This window comes from Bemisia tabaci, chromosome 4, assembly GCF_918797505.1.
Source record: "Bemisia tabaci chromosome 4, PGI_BMITA_v3".
Taxonomy (NCBI): domain Eukaryota; kingdom Metazoa; phylum Arthropoda; class Insecta; order Hemiptera; family Aleyrodidae; genus Bemisia; species Bemisia tabaci.
Genome location: NC_092796.1, coordinates 54,453,563 through 54,479,565, shown reverse-complemented (window position 1 = coordinate 54,479,565; position 26,003 = coordinate 54,453,563). Strand labels below are relative to the sequence as shown.

The 26,003-nt window shown below is 41.4% G+C and overlaps 1 protein-coding gene across 1 annotated transcript in view; it reads left to right on the top strand.

The window, feature by feature from the left end:
- LOC109034148 (protocadherin-15) overlaps positions 1-26,003 on the top strand; it is a 132,931-nt gene that overhangs the window by 84,037 nt on the left and 22,891 nt on the right. The window contains exon 3 of the mRNA XM_019047145.2: positions 25,420-25,509. Coding sequence (XP_018902690.1) covers positions 25,420-25,509 — 90 coding nt within the window. The remainder of the gene's footprint in view (positions 1-25,419; positions 25,510-26,003) is intronic.

Here is a 26,003-nt window from a genome sequence, read left to right as displayed (position 1 = left end):
GTGACGAGCTCACTTCGCCGCCACCTCCGCCGATCATGATCCGCCCAGCAAATGACCCGCGCCCGCCCCACGAAAAGGCGTAACTGCTAATTGAGATGAGCCCCAAAAAGCGTTAAATTGTATGGACACCAGGGCTCATTGTTAAAAAGTAGTTATGTACTTATGTCTTATGGTCGCCCGCGGGCGATTTTAAGGTGGGCTCCGCCAAATTAGCGCCTGGACCCATCACCCAAGTCGCTGTTCCTCCGTTGGCCCCGGGAGTGGACAAAATCGAGGAGGGTAACTCGGTTATTTGCGGGCCTTGACTCATTTATAAAGCGTAATTGATCCCGAAATCGATTACCGATAGACTTTCTTAGAAGACCGAGATACCTCAATGCATCACTTTCGTGAGGTGAAATCAGAGGTGTGGCCGCAAAAGATACCCCCCCCCCCCTTCATGTGGAATTATCGGCCACGATGGGTGGAGTGACGATTTTGTTTAGAATTAACAAAGTAATTATCCAAGAAACACGGCAGTTAAAAACAACTCGATCCGGGGAAAGATTGCAAACTACAAAAATAAAATGAAAACCGGAGCACTTCAAAATATGTTAAAATTGCATTTCTCTCCCACAAAACAAACTTGCGGGGAGAGAAAACAAGGGAAAGATAAGTCGTTGACCAGCTGATATTTACAGAGGTTAAATGCACATTGGAGGAAATTTGAAATACGTTAAGGTCTTTAAAATGGCATAAATGCAGAGTTCTCGTTCATTACAAAAAAAGGAGAAAAAAAACCCGGACCTTCAGGGCTGGATGTGGGGGGTGGCCACATGGGCCGCGGCCCATGGCGGCAAATTTTGCAATTTTTTTAAATGTAGGTATAAAAAAATAGTTTTCTGAGGCACTCTTTGAGTGCCTCAGAAAACTGATGCAACAATGCATCAGGGGTGACGAGGTACCAAGGGAGTGGAAGGAGTCTTGGATCAAGGCCATCTACAAAAAGAAGGGAAGGAAGGACGACTGTAACAACTACCGGGGGCTCTCAGTGACCGGGACAATAAGCAAAGTGTACGGGAAGATACTGAAAGCGAAGATCGAGGACGAATGGCAGGATCACGAAGCAGAGGAGCAGGCTGGTTTTAGAGCTGGCAGGTCTACGATAGATCACCTCTTTGTTATTGTCCAGGTCATTGAGAAGAAAATGGCCGTAGCTCAGGAACTGCATTTGATTTTTGTGGATCTCCAGAAGGCGTATGACAGCGTGCCGTTGGTGAAACTTTGGGAGGCCTTGGAAAAATCGAATTTTAACGGGGGGTTGATTGACGCTGTTAAGCGATTTTATAAAGGGAGTTTTACCAAAGTTAAGTGCCATGGGGGGTTGTCAGCGGGATTTTATGTGACTAAGGGTTTAAAACAGGGATGTTGTTTGTCGCCAACATTATTTAAAATTTATCTCGAGTGCGTGCTAAAAGAATGGAAAAAGAAATGCTCTGGTATGGGTGTCCCCTTGGGTGATCTCGAAACTCTGTTTACTCTGTGCTTTGCTGATGACCAGGTGGTGGTTGCTCAAGATCAAGATGACGCGGAATACATGATGCGCAAGCTAGTAGAAGAGTATCGGAAGTGGGGTCTGGAAGTCAGCATATCCAAATCTGAGAAGATGACTTTTGGCGGTGATCAGCAAAGCATTGAGTTGGAGGATGGGCAGCAGATCAAAGGCTGCGAGCACTTTAAGTACTTGGGAGTGCGGTTGACCCAGGATGGAAGGACGGATCAAGCTATCAGGGAAAGGAACACCTTAGCAAGGAAGGCTATAGCGATGTTAAATGGAATCCTCTGGGATCAGCGGATTTCCAAAGATAACAAGAGGAGGATATACAACGCTGTAGTCAAAAGTATATTAACATACGGATGTGAAGTTTGGCAGCTGAAGAAACGGACACAGGATATGCTAAGAGCAACGGAGATGGATTTCTGGAGAAGGTCAGCAGGAATTTCTAGGAGAGATCGGGTCCGTAATGATAGAGTGCGTCAGATAATGGAAGTCGAAAATGACATCGTGTTCGACGTCATGACCAAACAACTTGTTTGGTATGGTCATGTCAATAGGATGACGGAAGAGAGGCTGCCAAAAAAGATGCTTGATTGGGTTCCTCCTGGGAGGAGACGTAGGGGACGCCCAGTGAGAGGTTGGCGACAGGGGGTGTTAAATGAGATAAGAGATTGTCAACTCCCTGATGACCTGTGGGAAGACCGAGCTTTGTGGCGATTAGGCGTCGCACAGCGCCAAAGAGCGCTATAAAAGCGACTCATATATATATATATAAAAAAATATCGGATTCAGAAAAAAAAAAATTACAAACGAGAAAAGGCGACAAAATCTCCACTTCCTGAGAGTATAGTAATTTCTAATTTTGTCGTTTTTGTCAATATAAGAGACAGCACTATTGGTCGAGTTAAGAGAGGAACCAAACACGCAATTTGACCTGGAACGTCGCGGCGCAGAGAGCAATGATGACGAGGACTTGAGATGAAAAGGAGAAGCTCTCGACGCGGCGGTCGGCGTGTAACACATATTAGCGCCTACAAGACTGCATGAATACTTCACGCATTGCGTCAAACACAGTGCGTTCAGCAGCAGTCGGTGTGAAACGCATAGTGCCTACAAGACTGTAGGAATGCTTCACGCATTGCACCAAACACAGTGCGGTCGCTTTGTTCTTTCATACTTTTTTCGTTCATTTCTTACGAATGGAAGGCCTTGTCCACACAGCGATAGGTTTACGGAACTTAACTTTCGCGCAAAGTTCCATGAACTTTTGCTAGTAATGTTGACAGGGCTTGCAAAATATGTGTCTAACACGAGTAAACGCGTCTTATACACTCCTCCCGCTGCACGTTCACTTGATGGTTTTTATCGATGTTTTTAAACGAATGAGAATAAAAGGGCGGCAAAATACAGGCGGCCCATGGGCGGCAAGTAGGTAAATCCGGCCCTGTTGACCTTGCTCCTGGTCACAATGGATTCGTAAGTTAGTCTATCATTTAGCTTCTTTGTCCATTGCAACTACCCGCCTCTACCAATAGGATTGCTCTTTTTTCTCTTCTTGATCGATCGGTTTGTCTGTTTTCAAAAATCAACTTGCTGTTCATCTGAATTTTGAAAACCGCGGTGGGTGAGCGGCAATGCGCGCTCTTTCGCGTGAATGTGAGTCCTCATCGGTTGAAAAACTGAACCGAAGATCCACAGTTCTACGGACCGAATGCTTTAATTCTAATGAAACACAATCCTTATCGACCAAAGATTTTCAATTTGATGGACTTAGACTCCAGTTGGTTGAACGTAACCCTCGGTTCACCGAACTGCGGATCAGTTCTACCAACTGAAGCGGCCGATACACTGCTTCGGGCTGATTACGGAAACTGACAAAGAAGACACAGGGACGGTGAAGCAATTTAATTGGTTACAAAGGTGGTTCTTATAGACTAAGAGGGAAAATGCTAATTGAAGGGTATCTAATTGATTGCTATTAGTTAGTCAATTACTTACCTCCTTTGCCTATTGCAATCATCCGCCGCTTTCACCGATAGGATCACCCTCATTTTTCCTCTGTCGTTTGTGTTTATCGTTTTGTCTATCAATTTCGATAATCAGCCCGCTGTGAGTAAAAAATATCTCAATGAACTGTTCGGTCCGTATTACCGGAGTTTTTCCAACATGATGAAGCGCACTGGAAAAAAAAACACATTGAATCTAGAGACCAGACTCTCAAAAACATCGACAAGAAAAGATACTCTTGATTCAATCAGATTTAAGCTTAAATCAAGAACCAAGCCTCTTAATTCGAGCGGATTTCCTTTGGATTTAAGCTTGAATTTGCTTGAATCAAGAGTCCTTTTTCTTGTCAATGTTTTCAAGAGTCTGGACTCTAGATCCAATGTGTTTTTTTTTCAGTGTGAAGTGGGAGGAGGGAGGGAGGGGGGGTTGTAGGGGCAACGTACGACGGAGTAAACGACACGCACATTTTGCATTGAGTCATGAGACGGCTGCCAAAGCGATTGACAAGTCGGCACGCTCCTCCTGGGAGGACGCGCAAAAGGTCAAGTGTATCGCGGCATCACGATGGCGATGGTGCTTTCGCGGCGCTAACCGCAAGTTCGATCCATCACGGCTCGAGACCGGTCGGGCGAAGATGAGTCTTCGGTGGCGTTTAATGACATTCAACCGACGACCGCCCGGGCCCCGCCACCGCGGCTCCTGCGGAACCGCTCCCGCTGCCGCTCCGTGCCCGCACACGATGTAACCGCCGACGTTGTCAAACTCGTGAAGATGACACCGAGCATCCCACCTTATGTCAAGGGTAATCCTCTCTATTCTAATCAAATCATTTTTAAGACGCTCGATGGACGGGGTGAGGAAGGGGAGCAAAACGGTCGATGGGCTGGGGTGAGATTGGGAAGTTCAAAGTCCGTAAGTGGGAAAGCCCCCAATGCCAATGACAGCGCCCCACACGGAGAAAAACACTTCGTGCGTGGGACTCGAAGTTTACGTCATATGGATCTCTGAAGTTTTCGGATTGATCATCTGAACACTTAAGGTCTAGCTGCCGAAGTTCAGGTCTGACAACTGAAACTTCAGCTCTTACATCTGAAGTACTTCAGATGTGAGAACCGAAGTTTTTAGGATGTGAAGACCGAAGTACTTCAGATGTAAGAACTGAAGTTTCAGATGTGTGATCATAACCTTGACAGCTAGACCTTCAGATGCTCAATCTAAACTTCAGAGATCCATATGACCTAAACTACAGGTCCCACGCACGAGGTTTTTGTCTCCGTGCCGGGGTTGGGCCGCGTAGTGGCCGGGGGGCGGGGCCTCGGCCTCCTAGTTCAGTAATAAAGATCCGTTCAGGACCAGCGGGAACTTAGTGTTTTATAGCACCCGCACTTTGGGCTTATTGCGGTGCATTTATTTTCGGGGATTGACACAATGGACCATTAGACAAGATGCACTCAAAAATGCTCCGGTCGTAATCAGGCAAAAACTAGAGTCCCTTTATACCCAGAGTTAAGACAACTCACTTTTGGTTGGGCTGAAAGTGGCCTAAAAAAAAATCCAATTCTGATTGGTTCTCGCTCATGAAGGCCGAAACGAGTGCACCAAGATGGCGGTACCTCGAATGTGAACAAGAATAATGAAAATATTACCTAATTGTGGTTTATCAAGAGTAAATTGTTATTTCCATCGGTCCAAAATGAAAATAGATTAAGAAATTATTCACAAACCAATCTCATTTTCTTTTTAATTGATCAATTAGTTGATGTTGTTGTTTTTGTGTGACAGACATCGCAGGATTCCTGATCCTTATCCCTCAATATCGTTCGTTTGGGTGCACTCGTTTCGGCTTCCATGGCCAGACAAGGCCGGCTGCCAGTCAGCTGATAATCGAGTTGTCTTAACTCTGGGTATAAAGGGACTCTAGCAAAAACCGTAATCACGCACAGAGGAAAAAAGGAGGTGGTCGCACTCGCATCTCGAGCATCTTGGATTTTGTCGGTGACGTAGGCAGGCACGGACGCTTCATATCCAGGCTCGGACTGACCATAAGGCTAATCTGTCATTGGCACATACGCCCCCTTGACGCGCCAAAAACGCGCCCCTCTGACAGATATAGCAAAATAAGAAGAGGAAAAAAAAATTACGACCGAGAATATATGTCAAAAATGTCTTAAATGAACGGAAGAAGAGGAAGTTAGGAGTGAAGAGAGGTGCTTTTATACGCATGATGGTGAACAGAGGTCCAAGAACTACTTTCTGAAGCGTAAACATTTTTCTGTGAAAGTGTCACCTTTTTGTTGATATACAGGCGCTTTATCATCCCCCTCCTTCATTCTCTATGTGTAACTCCCGTAGAAGCGATAGCCGGTTTGATTTTTAGACATACGCACACTTTAAAGACCTCTTGAGAGGCCTTTAAACATATTTCTTCCTTTTCAAAATGACTATTTATTTGGAAATATCATAGCATATCTCGGGCAAACTTAACCTTAATTTATTTCGAAATTCAAAAGTAAGAGACATCTAAAGTGTAAGCGCGATACAACTATTCTCGCAAGATGGATGTCCACATTGCATATGAAAAATGTAAGACGCGATGGCGTGAGTCGTGAACTCGCAATGCTCTGCTAGTTTAAAGCAACATTACAAATAAGACAAACGGAAACAAACACAACATGGAAATAGAGCATAGAGGGAGAGAAAGGATGCGCGTTAACGACGGCGCAGAGATACAACTATTCGTACTTGATGGACGTCCGTGCTGCATCTGAAAAATTGAAGGCGCGGTGACGCGAAGTGTGAGTTCTTAATGCTCTGCTATATGCTGCCAATTAGGTGTCGCTCAGATTCGGAAGAAAAGTTAAAAAAGAGGCCCGCAACACATCTCTCCTATGAAATTCTCATTTTCCTCACTGTTCCATATAAGACAGTTCAATGAGGAAATGTAAAGCGTACTTACCCGTTCTAGCTGTTTATTTATTTTTGTGAACTTTTCCGCTGTACCGCTAGAGTTGTCTGTGTGTTGACTTTGAACTTCAGTGAGTTTCTGTTTACCAGTTTACATGCTTAAAATGTAAAAACAGGAAGTAGAACACGAGTCGTCAATCACAACACTTTTCTCTCCTTGTTGAAACGAGAAAGTATAAAATACCGCATGTACAAGGTAAACATTTCGATACTCCTCGACGAAGTAACTGAACTAACGGGCTTCGCGACGCTGACTGAATTTTAGCACAGGTTAGTTTGTGCCTAGTTTTACGCCCTGAATCAGAACACAGGTCAGTTTTTAACTTAGAGTACTTAAAAACTTTACTTTTGAAGTCAAATTATTTGCTATGAATTGAGTTTAGGAGTACTAAGTGGAAAGCAGGATCTTTCTTTTCGAGCGCGAAGAGTGAAGAAAAAAAATTCTATTTATTTTTATAAAAAAAAAGAATGAATGACCACGAGAACAGTGAATTTGACTCGAATTTTCAGCATTAAAATCCTTCCAATCTCAATCTCCTACATTAAGTTTTTAGCATTGAAACAAATTATCTTCAATTAAAACAAGAGTAACTAAAGTTTTATACTTTACGAGAGAATACTGAAAAGTCACAATCTGTCTACGATCACAGAAAATAAAATACTCCCTTCCACAGTTTTTACTGTATGCTGCTGTCAAATCCCAATAATAAACAGTCTTGCTGCAGTAGCATACATTTAGGTAATACTTTCAAAGCCTCAACTCCTAACAAGAAAGATATTAAAAAACATTTTTACATTCTTTTCCATTCAGATTTACTCAGATATTACAATAAAATATTGAATGAAACCAACATAAGCGGGCACTTCAAAGCTTTTAACGGTTAAGGAGACAACCAGCTCACTAAAAATCCGAAAAAAATTTGTTTTCAATTTAATACATAAAAAATATAGGATATCACTCGAAGAAGAATGCTCTAAAAATGTAAGGAAATAAATTGGCCCGACTATTACGGTCAAACGTAACAGTAGAACAGCTATAGTCACGAATTGGAGCTCCATTTAACAGCACCAGAGCATTAAGTAAAAACGTCGATGATTAAGAAAAAAATGTAAATAAATGATGAAATAATGGCAGACCAAAATACACAATATATTTTATCGAAAAAGTGTAATTCTTTATGTATCATAATCCCAATTCTTGCAATAATCATACCCAGGGGCCGCGGTATTCCCCTTGTAAAACAACCCGACATGGATCAGTGGGAGCCAATGGTATCAGTTGCCGTTAACGTATGCCAAGAAATAGTCAACATATCGCAGCAACCATTATTTTACACGATCAACCTCAAGTCGGACGTTTTCGGAATGCACTTCATTCAGCAGTTGCACGAAGCGTCGGTACAGACCATCTTAATATCTCACCCTAGCGAAATGAACAGAGTGGTGATCAGTGATCATGGAAAAAATATGATCTTCATTCTTGAGGACATTTATGAACTACTAAATTTCATATTCCACACAATTGCAAAGAAAAATTCATTGAGATCTCATCAGAATTTTGTATCAAGACAGAAGAACAATGGAAATCACTCAATGGAAGATTTACCTCAGTACTGTATCAAAGTTGACGAACGTCTCCTACGAGTCAACGAGGAGAAGATGTGCGATGAACAAGTCAACATGACACGTGAAGATCTGGAAGCCGGATCGGTTCTACCAGATCACGTGTTCAATAAGACACGTGGTTTTTATGGTAGCAAAATTTGGAATGCTAAAAACTACCTTGTCTTTGTTTTGAAGAGCATTGCCCCAATTCCTCCCAGCCACAGGCACAGAGCCGGACTGCCGTGTCAAAAATGGACGAATGAGACCATCAATAATCATTCCCATGTGGATTTGATCGATAGTCTGATGTTCTGCTTCAAATTCTTCTGGCGATTTTTTAAGGGTCAGAGGACATTGATTTGCCATCCTGGTGGCTGCGAACAGTACGACCCATTTACGGAAAACCTTGTTTCCCAGGGTGAAGAAGCTGGAGAGGATTTTTTTGACTTTTCCTGGTCTGATATGCATTTAAAAGTCTTAAGAGTATACGGAAGTCAGGCCGACTGGATGAAGGAGAATCTTGACTATATTGTTCGAGAAGACTACAAGGCCGATTTTGATTCCAAATTTTTAGTTACTTTTCCTTACATCGCGCACTCACTGAACTGCAACGTGTATGAAGTTTACCATGCAAGCCATGAGGTGGATGCCGATTTGAAATTTGACATCGATTTACACCAGGTTGACATTGGAATCAATCATGGAGGCATTGACTACTCTCAGTTCGACTTTTCTGTGAGCTTTGATTCTGGGGCTTTGGGCATCGCAGTCCCACATAGCGGTTTCATGTCGCAAGGTTTGGTAATTTTCAAATGCTTCTCGCTTTGGGTTTGGGTATTGAATCTCATCACAATACTTGATCCAGTCCGTTTTCCAGTATTTACAATACCGAGTTTTTCGTCATTTCTACTCTGAAGCCGAGATGGATCTTTACAGAGGCACATCTTCGATATTGAATGTTTACGCATACTTCGTCTGCGGTAGTCCGCCGTCACTGCTACTTGGTCGTCTATTCACGGGTAAAATTTTATTTTTCATTTTCAGTTTCTCTGCACTGATAATCTCTACAGTATTTTTGAGTGGCATGACAACGTTGCTTAGTGAGAGGGTACCGCAATCGGACATTGATTCTTTAAAGATGTTGGAGGAGTCGCATGTTCTCATCCAAACACAAACATTTTTCAATGTAAAGGATATTCAAAGTTCTTTCGACCGGCAAGGCATATCAGAGGCGTTGAAAGGGAAATTAGTCGACAGTCTCGAATTTTATACTGATAAAATGATAAATGCTGTAGATCCCACACTCTTTTTCGCGAATTATCCTAGAAGGTATGAGAACAGGTCTTTATTCATTGGAAATATAAGTAGAAGTTTGGTAGAAAAAATGGAGGAATGTATACGCTCAGTAGCAACAACGGATGCAGTTTTGGTGCATTTACCAATTGCAACTACGCCGAAAGAGAGCTTATTCATGCGGCATTTCTTGATGACGGAAGAATTTGAATATCACCTGATGAAAGAGTACATCATGACGGATCCCTGGATGATTGTATTCAAGAAGAATTCATTTGTATTCGATAGACTAAACAAAATAATTGCTCGGTATCTGGAAACTGGGCACACCAGGAAAGCCTTGGAGAAACTCATCCCTAGTAATTTGAGATTTGATGTATCATCTGGCACAATAGAGGGTAAAAAACCGCGTCCATATAATATAGATGATTTACAATCAGCTTTCATCGGTCTGATCGTGGGATTATTTTTAAGTTTCCTGGTGTTCCTTTATGAACTCTCCATTGATGATTTGCAGGATACAGTTGTGGTTAAAATATTGTGCTATTTCAAAAATGCTTACTTGACGAAAATTCGTCGTTGATTTTGAAATTACGTAAGTGTTCACTCACATCAGAAAATGGAACTACGATGATCCGAAACACATGATGAGGAAACAATTTTTTTTTTTTAAATCATATTCTTAATGATCTAAAATTGTAAATACACAGTCAATAAGTGAATGAAGCTAAATTGCACATGACGCGTTTTCTGATAACTGTTCTCCTATACTCACCTTTTATCCAAAGAGAAATAAAAGCACGCACAGTCTACCGCGTTCCTCTTTATTTGATGGCACTCTCTCATAATTTTCAGACTAACTTGCTAATTCTGGATACATGACATCAAGAATCTCCCATCTCATTGGTCTTTTCCTTAATGTACAATATTTCAATTATTCCTTGACTCCTCAGATAACATGTCTCTCTCTTCTACAATCATGCTTCCAGTTATTTCAGCAATGGAGAATTGGCAAGTGACTTAAATTTGATGAATTTCACGTTTTAGTGGAAACCATACCGAGTGAACTGAACACAAGGATACCCTTGGCTCATTATTTGAACAATTATAGGAGATGTCACAAAAGTACCTGATCCACTAAAATACATGTGTTTAAATGAAAAGTGCCTCCAGATACACATGGAAAAAAAAACACATTGGATCTAGAGTCCAGACTCTTGAAAACATTGACAAGAAAAAGGACTCATAATTCAATCAGATCTAAGCTTAAATCAAAAGGAAATCCGCTCAAATTAAGAGGCTTGGTTCTTGATTTAAGCTTAAATCTGATTGAATCAAGAGTATTTTTTCTTGTCGATGTTTTTAAGAGTCTGGACTCTAGATCCAATGTGTTTTTTTTTCCCCAGTGTAACGTCACTATGCGGTGCATTTTTTCACTTTTAAATCTATTTTGATATTATTTTCCATACCAGAGTAAAATTGAAAAAAAATACAGCGAAGTCAGCTCTTTAAGCACTCTCAGATGAAGCAATAAAAAAATTGCGTGCAAATTCTCCATTGAACCTTTTCCCCCTGGGGCCTAAGCACCAAAATGTAAATTCAGAGAGTCTGAAGCAAAACGTGCCATTTGGCTTGCGCTCAACATTTTGAGCCCAAAAGAGATGGTTAAAATGCCTTTTTAGGTCATTTGAAAACGCATTTAAGCCTATCATTTTAACACATAGTACCTCTACTCCAATGCAACTGAAATCCACAAAAAAGTCAGAACCGGCAATTTTGGCGCTTGAGTACCCATGATGGAAGAAATCGGTCCAATCACTTTCCTAACCGTCGCGTCGGTACCTCAAGCTCTCATCTAGTATTCTCATTTCCCACAAACCAAAGAAGCTCCTCCTATCTCTCGTAGAATTTTCAATTGAAAACTTTCTACCCTATTTACAGTCGCATTGATTACGTGCAACTTCATCTTTTTCAAGCGAATCGCCACACTGGTTTAAAACTTATTTTTTAGTTTTTGAATTTTTTTTGTGTGTGTGAATTGAAACATTAGGATACACGTTTTCTTATCACAATATTATTCTGGACGTAATTCTGTCGAACGGAACTAAGCGCCATAGGGGGAGGAAGGTAGAGGGGGGCTTGGATTGGCGGCGGAACCGGGCGTTGGGCTCATCCCGCCCATACTCGCAATGCTTTTCCATGGCGCTTAGTTCCGTTTGACAGAAACAGAACGCGCTATCCGGCATTCTAAAATCTTCAAAAGGAACTCAATTTGGCGCTTAGTTCCGTTTGACAGAAATGCGTCCAATTTTACGTAGAACACAATTGATACGACGAACATTACTGGAAGTAGCTCCTGGCGAAGATATCGACATTTTTCGATGCATAGATTCAACCTTCTCGCTCATGAAAAAACCATCACCTACTTGAGTTAAATCGCACACTACACGTTTACCATGATAGTCTTTACAGTATGAAAATATGACGACCTCAAAATCGGCTCAGCCATTGCATATTTTATACACTTAAAAAAATACAGAGTGAGGAAAGAACACTGCATTTTGTGAAGCCTGCCAAAAACCATGAAAGCGCGCGAGTTGATCAAAGTGTAAACTATGGTTTTTCGTGCGAACAAAAAATCCATAAAATTTGCACTTATTTTCACTGATATTCGTTGCGCACAATGTTTCAAAGATGTAATTTTAGATGCATTTTTAAAGCCATTTAAGGAAAGTAAAAAGTGTAATGCGCAAAACATGAATCTAATGGTGAAGCATATTTAGTTGTTTTTCCTACTCATGCGTTAAAGTCTCCTTGCCACTAGACGGCCAATTTTCGCGTGCAACGGACCACTAAATAAGATTCGAATTCGAGATACCCCATGAAAATTTCACGTAGAACATGATTTGTACAACGAAAATCAATGAAAGTAACCTCTAGCAAAGATATTAACGTTTTTCAATTAATCAACTCGAAACTTCCCGCTCATAAAAAAAAAAAACAAACAACAAATAATCTACTTGACCTATATCGCACATAAAACGTTATCAGGATTCCATTTCATTGATTTTCGTGGAGCAAATCGTGTTTTGAGTGAAATGTTTAAGCAGTTAAATAAGTCAGAAGTCTCAAAGTCGTACCTTGTCTAGTCACCCATCAAAATGGTTTTACTTTAATTCTATTGAGTACGTATAAGTATCCTTTTTATGAGATATCAACTATTGTGCACCACTGGATAGAAAGTCTAACAAAGTCAAGAATGGTTTCGTTTTAGAATGATTGGAAAATATGAGCTTTGAGCGCTAAAATATTTTTTATCAGTGGTCCGCGTAAATTTTTGGCGATCCGTGGAGCAGTTACAGCTACACGTCAGTTCTGTAGTCAGGTACATCATATTTACGTAAAATTACCCATCTACGGAAACTAATCGTAATTCTCAAGAACTAACTCAACTGTCTAGTACAGTAGTACACTATGCACGCACTGGAAAAAAAACACATTGAATCTAAAACATCGACAAGAAAAAGTACTCTTGATTCAATCAGAATCTAGCTTAAATCAAGAACCAAGCCTCTTAATTTAAGCGGATTTCGTTTTGATTCAAGCAAAAATCCGATTGAATCAAGAGTATTTTTTCTTGTCAATGTTTTCAAGAGTCTGGACTCTAGACTCCAATGTGTTTTTTTTCCAGTGCGCTTTTCTCGCATGACGTCACGAATAATCTAACTCGCGCGGCAACCCGGAACAACTTACGCGGAACTTGTTGATGGCAGGGAAGCGAGTGAAGAAGAAGAAGCCTCCTCGCGTAACATGTGATGTCGGCACCGTAATCTGTGACGCATATTTCGCTCGCCAAATGTTGAACCACTTGGCGCAAAAAGACGAGTAAAAATTACGCTCATGACTCAACAGACAAATATCCGGATGACCGCAGCCGGAACAACCTATTTTCACGGTTACGAAAAAACTCCGATGAGTTTTTCATAAGTCCCAATGTAACGGACTGAAGTCATGGTTACAGACGACAGAAACTCCTCATTAGCAGGAGTGTAAGATCTTGGACGCGATATTCGTTGTTACGATTAACATTAAACCGAAATAAATAAGTTGATCGGTTGCCCAGCTCGTTCGCTTTATCGGGTCCACGTAACAGTTGCATGTGTTTTAATCATTACACCGCTGAGGATCTTAGCGTTGTGTGGAAGTTTCTCGCATCTCTGCGGAGCAATCTGCTCCACTCTGTTCGACTGCTGGTAATTCGCTCGTTTTATTGGTGCGTTAATTGGCAACTTGCGTATTGGGTCATTAGAGAGGGCGGGCAAAGAGTTGATTATTTCACCAGAAGCTGGAACTTCGGTAACTTCGGAGTTCCTTTAAGTCACTAAAGTCTGATAACGGTGTGGCAATTCTAGGCAGTCATTTTAAAAAAGGTAATTAACGAACAACCGTGGGGTCGTACGAGAGACAAATAATTTTTTAAAAAAATAATAATAATGTTACTCTGTTTTGGTAGGAGTCATCGGAAATTTCATTGCGTTGACAGATTTTCTAAGCTGAGGGAACTAAATATTACTGAGTTACTGTGCAGCTTACGATCAGTTTTTTTTCAAAATGAATTCGCCTGCCTCCTTCCTCGTTCATTTGAAGGAGCCGTGGTTTTGGGGATGATCATTAAACTTAACTGCAACAAATAAAAACACAGAATATTAAAAGTATACAGTAGAAATACTGTTAAGGTAATGTAACAAATTCTCAAAAAAAGTAAATTAAACTTAAAAAATATTGTCAGTAAGGAAGATATGTTTCTCTCTTAGAGACTAAAACGACGTTTGAAATTTTGATCCCTTTCCTGCTTAAGCAAGAATAAGCGATTTTTACTGCTAAACATTCTAAAACAACTAAACCTAACCCAAAAGGCTAATTGTTGGATGCTGATGAAGGTCTGTTTTTTCACCTCGGCCTTCGGAATAATTCGACAGAATTTTCTTCACTTTTTTAAACATCCCTAAACAACTTCCTTGAAAAAGAGTTTCTGTTCCTTCCACCGACGCATACGGAACGACTATTTCATGAGTACTGTAGTATTGAAAACCTATGTTGAAAATAAGTTTCTGTTTTTTTGCGTCACGCTTCTCCGAGTTTGAAAAAATTAGAGGCTCTTAAGCATGGGAGAAAAAGCCCATTTGGACTACATTTTGCAATCTAGAACTAAAAATTCTAGCTCGGTTTGAAAACAACGTACGTGCCATTAGTTTCCCTATACACATAAGTGTTTTTCCAGAAGAGCCAGAATTTATAGTTCAAAATTGCAAAATGCAGTCCTTTCCAAAGTATCATCGTCAGATTCCCGTCCGATTTATAGTAAACTCCGATCTCCAACTTCGGTGGAAACTATTGTTCAATCACTATTCTTATCAGCGTATGGTCGGAACATTGCGCCTCCAAGAGTATCAAATTTAACATGCAGTTGCAGCCACACCCGACAATACATGGTTTGGTGGTCTCTAGTCTCGTTGCTGCAGTAGTCACAGAAAATCAGACCATATACGCCCTGGTGACAGAGGAGACGTAAGATTCTCAGATGCCTATTACGCAGGTGAGGATTGTTGCCAGATATATACTCAATTCTGCGTATCTGAAATGTGCAAATGCACTTTCACAAAATGTTCACAAAAAATACGAGCACATGACGTCCCTTTCACGATCCTATTTCGTTTTTCTGGGAAAAGTAAAGATTTTTGATGGTTCATTTCGTGTCATCAATTTCGAATAATAAAATCCGTTGAAACGAAGTTATCTAGTTTTTATGACAATTTTCAGATCTTTCATCAGTCATCAACTTAATTTTTGAAACCACCCAAATAAGATCGGTTAGAGTGTCAAAATTGTAATCAGTTCTGAGGAAATTTTGTAGAACTGATAGAAATGTTCAGGATCTTGTTTGAGGTCGCTTTCATAAACTTCATTTACACCGTCTTGGTTTTTTCCTCGGGTATTTCTTGGAGAAATGCCCTCCAAAATAATACGTAGTGTGCTTTACTTATAAAGTAAAGTAGGCACGGAGGTTTTGAAACACCGAAATCAAGATACGATTTTTTTTCAAATTCAGAATCGAAATATGTACTTATCCCCCTAAGTTCGGAACTTTCAAGGCACGCAATATTTTCTGGCCTACTGTGTAAAATGAAGGCGCCGTGGTCAGTCAATGTGCATAACCTCACAAAGCCTGACATCTCACATCACTACATCAGTCAACGTGAGCAACGCATACAGCATCACCTTGATACAACTATTCGCACTCTGTGGACACGCGTTTTGCATAATGACAAAATGGAAGGCGGTCATACTCCACTCTGTAAAGCAGTGTTCGCTACAGCCTGTGGCGCGCTATAACTTCCTCTCAACTTCCTGCTGGGAAGTTTCATTGCTCATTACTCTCAAACCTTTTTGCCTAGTGGTCAGCGTGACTGACTCTAGGTCAATACTGCCGTGCTAAGAAAAAACGCCGTATGAACATTCGAGAGTTCCCAAATTTCCTCCGATAAAATGTCCTTTTCCGAGGAAAGTTATGAATATTTTTCATTTATATTTTCGGACGTTCCGGATCTAATTACAAACAAAATTCCCTAAAACATGCGAAGCACAACATCCACAGATTGCTCCTAAAATTCGTATTTTATCAAAGACAATTTGGCAACGTTCGATGGCTCATACGGCGTTCTTCCTTAGCACGGCAGAATAGGTCCCGGGTTCGAATCCCAGTGGTGGTGACAAATTATCATGGAACTGACGAGTGGCTCTGCAGAAACAGATTCTACTCGGCCTTCATCCCTGATAATTTGAAAACCTGGAGCATGGATGTGCACTAACCCTAACCCGCTCAAGGTTGCAGAATCCTCAAATGTAGTGAAGAACTTAAATAACTTTAAAAAAAAAAAAAAAAAAAAAAAAAAAAAAAAAAAAAAACCTTTTTTGAGCTGAAACCGCACAATTTCTCAGTTATTGGAGCCGGGAGTACAAGACGAAAAGTCATGAAAAATGTATGCGGCGGACAAATTACCCTCTTAATATTTCCATACCCCATCCAAGGCCGCAGTATCTACCCGATAAAACGCCTTAAAATCATATAAAAAAAAAATAAAAAAAAAATAAAAAAAATAAAAAAAAAAAAATGTATGCGGCGGAGTTTTTCAGGATCGGGCGGCCGGCTTGGCGTTAAGGGTAGGGGGTTTGACCAGAGCGCTTACGTAAGAATCGGCTTGGGACGGTGGCGCTTGGGCTCGGAGCAGGAGCGTGGCCGGAGTGGCGGAGTGGCCATTGAAAGCGATCTGTTATGCTGTTAACAAAAGCTACGCCTTTGTTGTTAATGGGTCATGAGACGGGAGACCGGGCTAGGGACTATCTAATGGGCGAGATCACCTCTGCTGCCCCTGCTCCAGACTCGGGCACTCCGCATCGCCGCGCCGTGGTGATTCGTGACTCGAGGAAGTTGGAGCAACCGTCGGCGTCGCGACGCCCGCAATGCCGAGCCGCGCAGCTGCCCGCGCCCTCCCGCGTTGCCGAAACCCCCTTCCACCAACGTTAAAATCCATAGACAAAGGGAAATGGAGTTATCCCATTGGCTGAAACGGGTGCCTCTGATAGTCTGAAGGGAACATGAACAATGATGCACTGGCTCTTGCACACGCTCAAATCCACCATGGGGAGGTGGTTTAAGATGAAGAAAAATAAGAGACACCTACAGGGCGGGCTAATTAATTAATAATATGAATAAAATAATAAATAATTAAATAATAGTTAAATAATTATAATTCAATAGACAAAGTGATAGACAAAGGGAAAATGGAGCAATCCTACTGGTGAAAACGGGTGGTTCTTGTAGACTAAGGGGCACAACGGTGATCATCAGCTCTTGCACACGTTCAAATCCACGATGAGTCGATGGTAAAGCTCGGGGAAAGTGTCTTTCAGATGGAAAGAAACAAGCGGAAAAGCTCTGACACATTCGTATTAGAGAAGCGCTGCTATTTCTACGTAGGCGCGTCTTTGTCTATCTATATTTTACGGAGTGCATCATGATGTGGTAATTTTCGGTCTCTCTCCAGGTCTGATACTGGCCTAAACATGTGTTTGAAGGCTGATTTTGGCGTAAAATGCGGGTTTAAGGTTGAATACTGAAGAATTCGAGTTTTTTGCCAAAATCAGCCTTCAGCCCTTGTTCAGTTCCAGTGCCAGACCTGGAAACGAGAGTCCAGAAATTACCAAATCATGATGCACTCCGTAAAATATAGACCTTCAATGTGCTAAAAGTAGAGTCGAAGAAATTTAGCTGGAGTATCCAAAAATGGCCCATATCGATACCCCTCCTTCGTTACCTAAACATCAGTGCACCTTCATTTTTTAAAAAGATTATCACGCGAAACTACAGCAATGTGCAGTGCACTTGAACCTAATAATCCTTAAATATCCGCGTTATTTGAGTGTTCTATTTTAAATGATCGTTTAACCGTTTTTGTAACGAACCATCGACTGCATAATACGGCACCACTGCCACGGCTGGTTACCAATATTGTTCATCGTGTATTATAAGTAAAGCCGATGGCGGTTGAGTCCTGTGTCCTGTCCACCGCTTTTGACACCTTTGATTTTTCCACGGCGCCTTAACAGTCAACGAGTCTTGTAGAACAAGATTTATGAATTCACTCAATGCGTTTGTCAACTTCAAACTTCCTCGAGCTTGCGTCACAACTCGGATCCTCTCCATTGAGAGGAGAGAGGGCTACCACCCGCGTTATTCTGGGACCGTGAGATAAAGAGAGGCAGGTGAAGACAAGCCAAGACGTGTTCTTAGTCAGGTTAAGTTTAAGAACAGAAATTAAGATCATGGATATAACATCTTGATCCTTAAAATACCATTATCAGATCAGGTATCTCGTATCACTACCACTATCATATGGATAACATAATTAATACATACTTAATATGTATTTTATATCTACAGTACTCTCAGTTTACCGGATACCTACTTCCGCTCCGTCCCGGTAAAGAACATCTTAGGTACCTACCTCTCCTCACTGCGTGCCTCTCATCCTGTCTAGTTCGCCTTCAAAACCCGTGATGGCAATGTGAGCGGCTTGAGAGCTCGAATAGTTGCCTGCAGCAGTTTTACCACGGTAACTCTATCCTGGCAAGGAGAGGATTAGATATCATATCAAATACTTGTATCTAAATACGGTATATAAAACTTATAGAAAATCGATGTATCTAATACTTGAATGTATCTCCTGCCAGGGCCGGACTTACCTACTTGCCGTCCATGGGCCGCCTGTATTTTGCCGCCCCCTTCTCATTCGTATTGAAACATCAATAAAAACCATCAAGTGAACGTGCTAGCGGGGGAGGGGTGCATAAGACGCGTTTACTCGTGTTGAACACATTTTTTGGGGATGCCCTGTCAACACTTAACACTTAAGTTTTGTAAACCTATCTCTGTGTGGACAAGGCCTTCCATTCATAAGAAATGAACGAAAAAATTATGAAAGAACAAACGTGAATGTGGTTTAATGATTTCAACTTCCGCCGCCGCGCCGCGCAGACCGCACCGTGTTTGGCGCAATGCGTGAAGTATTCATGCATTCTTGTAGGCGCTGATATGTGTAACATGCCGATCGCCGCGCCGATGGCTTCTCCTTTTCATCTCAAGTCCTCGTCATCATTGCTCCGAAATCACAAGTTGTGGGTTTCTACCCTCGTTTCGATGACAAAGAGATTACACAACTTTATCAACGGAGTAAATTGTAACCTTAGGGGTTGCACATATATTTAAATGAAAAAATTGAAACTACAATGGCAGCCCGGGCTTCGAAACATTACATAAATCGCATTTTGCCAAAAGGAACCAGCGCGATTACAGTGTTTTTAAAATCTTACAACTTCTTATTTCCTTTTAGAAATACTCAATATATGTTCAGTGATAAAATTCACTCGATTGTTTTCCTTTTAAATTAATAATTTTTTGGTGGGAAGCAAAAACATACTTGCCTGAGAGATTTTTTAGGTAATTATGAAGAAGCAACATTTTTACAGCACTGTGCCTAATCGCGCTGGTTCCTTTTTGCAAAATTCAATCTACATCTCATCCAGAGAAGGCTATTTGTAACACCTAGGCTCAAGACAATTTTCGCCGATAGTTTCACATGCGTCAACAAAAGATCTAGAATAGAGGTAAAAAAAGCTAGAAAATGGTGCCGTGGAATCCGTAAATATCTTGCTCTTTCACTGGTAGGAAGCAGAGTACGTATCGGCATAAGAGTGATAGGTACAGAGCATTTGAGGAGCCTCTGGCTTTGAAGTGTGTGCGCATCTATTGATCTAATCTAAATCAATATACGGCTTATGAAGACATGATGCATGCGCCCGCACGAGAAAGCTCGGCTCGGCTTGATGGCCCCTCTCAATAAATCCACCCACGGGAGGCGCAAATTGCCCGTGCATACCAACTCACGACTTACTCACGATTTGGATCTACGATGACAACCCGCTTGCTCCCCTCCTTCGCGGTTCGGTCTCCACTCCAAACCAATCGGTCCAACCAGTTGGTCGCACTTATCGAGGCGTACAAGAACGGTTTAGTTTCCTGATCGTCTTTGGAAAGCCACATTTTTTTTAAGCACCACTCGCGGAATGATTTTAGATCATAGAGAAAAAAAAGGAGGTGTTAGTATTTCGGGCATCTTGGATTTTGTCAATGACGCTGGTCGGTACGGGCGGTTTTTATCATCGATTTTCTTGGAAATGGTATCGTTTATGGAAAAAAAATCATTCCATATAAAGTATTTTAAATTATGTTTTGAGTTGATCTAAGCAAAAAAAAAAACAAAACAAAACAAAACAGAAAAAAACACACAAAAAAACACAAAAAACGGACGCTATGGTCCGTTTCTCATATTTCGAATTTCGGATTTCACTGGAATATCGACGCCATTTTGTACCGACCTACGTCACGGGGTAAACAATCTTCAAGATGCAAACACCTCCTTTTTTCCCTCTATGATTTTAGATTATCGTAATTTCTTTGAAAGAAAGCGGTATATTTAAAAAAAAAAAAAAAAAAATATCTCGTTCTCGTGATATTGAAGTGCCATGTCATAAAATAGGAAACTGGCTTGAAGGCGTGTGAAAAAATCGAATGGAAAATGTTTGAAAGTTAGTTATTTGAGGTTGGTGGTTGTTATATGGAACGACCTTTGGATATGACTTGGAGACCATGCTGCGCCCGGGGTCTTGTGAAGCTCCGCATTGTTCGAAAGCTCATTAATAGCATTGCACACAGCTGCGGCGGCGGCGGCGGCTCCTTGCCGGGCTCTGACCCGCCATTCTTCACCCGCGGAACATAACAGGGGCTTCCTCGTGAGCGGGCGCCCAGCGCGTGGTTCCTGGTCACTTCGTCCCATTGTTGACAAATAACACCACAAATCCATCGAATTCGACTCATTGGCGGATCCAGGAATTTGGCAACGTTGCTTTTTCCTTATTTAAACATACGGAAATGTATCGATTCTAGGATGGGCCAGATGCTCCGACGGGAATCGATTATTCATCACAGGTTCAAATGGAAGGAAGACCGCGATGCCAAATGGAGATGTTGCATGTGTGAGGAATTTGCGATTTGACTGTTGATTCTTGTGTAAAAGTTCGCGAGAAACACGATGGTGCCACTGGTTTTCTCTGAAGTTAACCTCAAGCTCAAAAAAAGCTCTCAAGTTAAGGCCAAAACGTAGGAGATATCCCACGCTATCCCGAGAGTCCACCTCTACATCAAAACAAACTCTCCATGCAAAGATAGGGAGCAAATACATTGACAGGGCTGCCACTTTATTTGGGGACTCCAAAACTGAAAACATGGCATCTTTGCTCATGTATTTGCTCTTTATCTTTGCATGGAGAGTTTGTCTTGATGTAGAGGTGGACTCTCAGGATAGCGTGGGATATCCCCTCCATTTTGGCCTCAACTTAAAAGCTTTTTTTGAGCTTGGGAGTTGATTTCAGAGAAAACCAGTGGCACCATCGTGTTTCTCGCGAACTTTTACATAAGATTCAACAGTCAAATCGCAAATTCCTCACACATGCAAAATCTCCATTGCTGAATCCGCCTCTGATAACTCAGGGTTCAAAAATATTACTTTCTAACTTCTGAGCGGGAAACCAATAGGAGTAATGGTGATTCTTGAAAGTTGGTAACATTGTTTTTCCTCCATTTAAATGTATAAAAAACAATCAAATCTCAAAACTCTACTAAATCGACATTTTTAATGGAGTTAAATGGAGAAACCCCCGTGTTGTCAACTTGCACTGATTAGGAGCCAAAGGAGGCACAAAGCAACGAAAATACCGAAAAAATGATTCATTTTAATATGCTATGAAATTGCATTGTTTTTACAGCATGTCAATAAATGCCTGCCGCCCTTCTTGAACTATCGACAGAATGAGTTCCACGTGTGAGAAAAGCAGGCAATTGTTGATTAATGCAAACAAACTGGGAACTTATTTCAATTTTATGGCAATAAATGTCAGTGTGAGGAGCCCCTTCAATTAGTGAATAGACAACATACACAACACTCCGGCACAGTGGAGACAATTTTACCCTGTAGTGGCAATCGATTTAATCTGTGCTACTTGGGAATGCAGCGAAAGACATATAGGCACCGCCGCGCCGATATGTCAACATTTCTGAAAATTGTGGATAACATCCTCCATTTTAAACGATGGAGGAGAGAAGAGTGAGGGAGTATTTAGACCTCTGTTATCAGATACTTAATACTTTAATCGATACCGTTTGAAAGGCAAACTGTAGAGGTGATTCATTAGTCATTACTACCCTCGATCCCTCCGTTCTAATCGAAATCGATATCCATGAGATCACGTCTCACGGAGTGTCCTTTGGTACACGGTTATCGTTACTTACTTGAAAGCTTTCAGCTGTAACCTTTAATTGATAAGCAGTGGATGTCGATCCACTGACCTGGGCAAAAAGTTGAAAGCTTCGTGAGTGTGACTCTATATGGGCTTGATGCGTCGTCGTGCAGGCGAAAGAGTATAAGTGCATTGTAACTTAGCAAAATCTCCTCTTGCAAGTTGAGTTTTCACGAGAAAACTGTTGAGAATTTCCTTCTGAAAATTTTACCGCGTTTTTTCTGATTTCACACGAAAATTTCAATTCCGTCTCATTATCCTTGATAGTAAAGCAATCGCCGAAAAGAGATAGCGTAGTGACGGGTTGGAGAGTGGGAGGGGATAAGGATTGATCATAGTCCTCTGAAGGACAATATTAGATTTCAGACTTTCCATAAATAATCAAATTATGTCCCGAAGTTGCGACCGAACCACATGGTAACCATATTTTACCCCATCTGATTGGCTAATAGGATGCTGTCGGTGGATCTGATTGGCTGAATCCGATATACCACAAACCTTATGGTGTTCCATGACCGTGATGTAGTGTTGCGACAGGGTGCTGGAAGTTCAGTCGAGGCTCGCGCCACGGAATAAAATAAGTGCGCCTCTGCAGCCCTCGATCTTCGACTTGGCTGGCGCACGGTGGCCTGATTCGGTTACACACAGAAATCTTTTTTGTCTCGAATTATTTTTAATTCTAATCGAATGGGAGCGAATTTTCTGCACGAGTATCATAATTTAATTTAAATGTAACGAATGCGAAAAACGTTAAAAAACGAACTTGTTACGACTTTTACGAATTTTATAGTTGACGCGTCTTGGGCAGACGGCTCATTATCGGTGCGACCGTTGACGTTAAGTCGCGATAAATTGCGATTACAAATATAATTGTTACAGAATCAGGGTGTTGTGTATGATGCCTATCTACTGATTGAAGGGGCACTTCTTATTGAAATAAATCGCAACTTTTCATTGCATTGCTAAATACATTTTGCAATTAAGAACTACAATATCTGGCTCAATTTAGGAGCATTAGTTTCCCTGTGCGTAATGCGTATACGTGTTTTTACGGATAAGCCAGATATTGTAGTATCTATTTGCAAAATGTCGTGCGATTGTAAATACACGAAAAAAAATTATATTGCTGATTTAACAATTGTTCGTTAAAAAAAAGTGTCCGAAATCTTTCAATGTAGATTTTACAATAAAGAAATGCTAATTCAACCACCTCCGTGTTTAAATTAGCTTTCCACTATTGTAAAATGTACATTTGAAACATGTCGGATTTATTTTTTAACAATTTAATTGTTGAATCAGCAATCCATTTTTTCCCGTGTATATTGTTTTTAGACTGAGCCAGAAATGACAGTCTCCTAATTGGAAAACGGAGTCGGACTGTTGACCAGTGTGTGGCAGTGGTGGTTGTTTTGGCCAATGCGCGGCGTCGAGGCGTGGGCGTTCTGCACTCGTGTTAATCTCCCATTAAGTTTTATCCGCGACTGGGACTGCGGCCAGTCGGGCTGCCCGCTGCTACGGATCGCCGCTGCTCACCGTGACGCAACGCCGTAACCGTAATAACTCGGACGTTGCTTCGTTGATCGTTGCACACCATCCTTTCTCATCAGCCGCCCGGCCCCACCGCCGATCCTAGCCGAGAATATCTAAATCCTCCACAGGCAAACACTATAAGGATCCTGGCAAAAATCCCGCTTCGATCGCCGTTTCCCTCACGAAAGAACATAGCTACATTAAATGTCGCCAAAATTTCCCTCAAAAATTGCATTTTTACCACGAGAATCTTGGGAATATCTAACTGAAAATTACAACGGGGTTTCTCTGAGCTCAGGCAAAAATCAGACAAAATTTTGGGGGAAAATTGTATATGCATATTCTTGTAAAAAATTGAATTGTTTGAGTCAATTTTGCAACCTTGGAATGGAGTTACGTTTCTTCGTCCGGGAGACGACGATATGCGAGCTCTTAACGTATCAAAAACATTTAATTTGTTCATAAGTTAAAACAATAGGCATCATTGTCAAAACGGACACATTCATACATCTCAGGATCATAAAATGACGATTTTCCTCCCCCTTTCCCTCATGGACCGGATTTACCTACTTTCCGCCCATGGGCCGCCTGTATTTTGCCGCCCTCTTCTCATTCATTTGTAAAATCATCAGTAAAAACCATCAAGTGAACGTGCCGGAGGGAGAAGGGTGCATAAGACGCGTTCACTCGTGTTGGACACATTTTTTGCGTAAGCCCTGTCAACACTACTAGCAAAAGTTCACGGAACTTCGCGCGAAAGTTCAGTTCCATAAACCTATCTCTGTAAGGACAAGGCCTTTCATTTGTAGGAAATTAGCTAAAAAATTAAGAAAGAACAAACATAAATGTGGTTTAATAATTTTAACTTCCCGCCGTCGCTCCGCACTGACCACACTGTGTTTGGCGCAATGCGTGAAGTATTCATGTAGTCTTGTAGGCGCTGTGCGTTTCAAGCCGCGCCGACCGCTGTTGACCGTACTGTGTTTGACGCAATGCGCGAAGTATTCATGCAGTCTCGTAGGCGCTAATATGTGTTACATGCCGACCGCGCCGCGTCGAGGGCTTCTCCTTTTCATCTCAAGTCCTCGTCATCATTTCTCTTTGCGCCGCGCCGCTTCAGGCCAAATTACGTGTTTGGTTTCTCTCTTAACTCAACTAATTAAAGGTGCGCAGTCTTTTGTATCACCGAAATACGACAAAATTAGAAATTAATGAACTCTCAGGACATGAGAGATTTTGTCACCTTTTCTTGTTTGTAATTTTTTTCTGAATCCGATTTTTTTGTACCTGCATTTAAAAAAATTGCAAAATTTGCCGCCCCCTAATTTTGCCGCCATGGGCCGCGGCCCATGTGGCCACCTCCTTAATCCGGCCCTGCTTTCCCTGTCACTCGTCTGAAAAAGAGCGTACCTATTCCTATTTCTAGGGATGAATTGGGAACTGAAAAATGATGAGAGGTTAGAAGTTCAATGGATGACTAATAAGCATGGTGTGTTGTTTTGTTGAAACAGATGCAGTTGACAACAGGTGTTACCTGGAGAGTGGAGGATCAGCCGAAAGCTTTTTCGTTAGTGAAGATCTACCGGTTGGAGCTACGATCGGTACGTATTTTATTTACTCCATCAATATTTTAAGTGTAATTTTTGTTTGCTTTTTAATTTTTCAAGACTACTAAAGAAAAAATCTCACCCAAGCTTACTGATGCATGAGATCCGCATGTCCTCTGGGCTGCACTTAGCAAAGAGAGCCCAAGTTTTTTCAAGGAATTTGTTTCATTTTGTCAATTTGTGGGAGTTCTTGATTCTACCTTGGACCGGAGCGTTTGGATTAGATCGACATGAACCAATTGAAAAAGAAAAAGGTGAATTGATCTCCTGATCGGCACCGATTCGATCGAAGTAAATGGAAATCACTCGAAAAACAAAGAAGTGAACCTATGGAGAGGAGAGTGACTCAATGGACGCATTTAATTCAGAAATCTCACTGCCGATTCGCAGGACATGAATCGATCGAAAAATAAAATTTTGAACCGATCAACACCGATTCGATTGATTCAAAGCTTGCCAATTGATTCACCGATCCGTCGATCGATTCC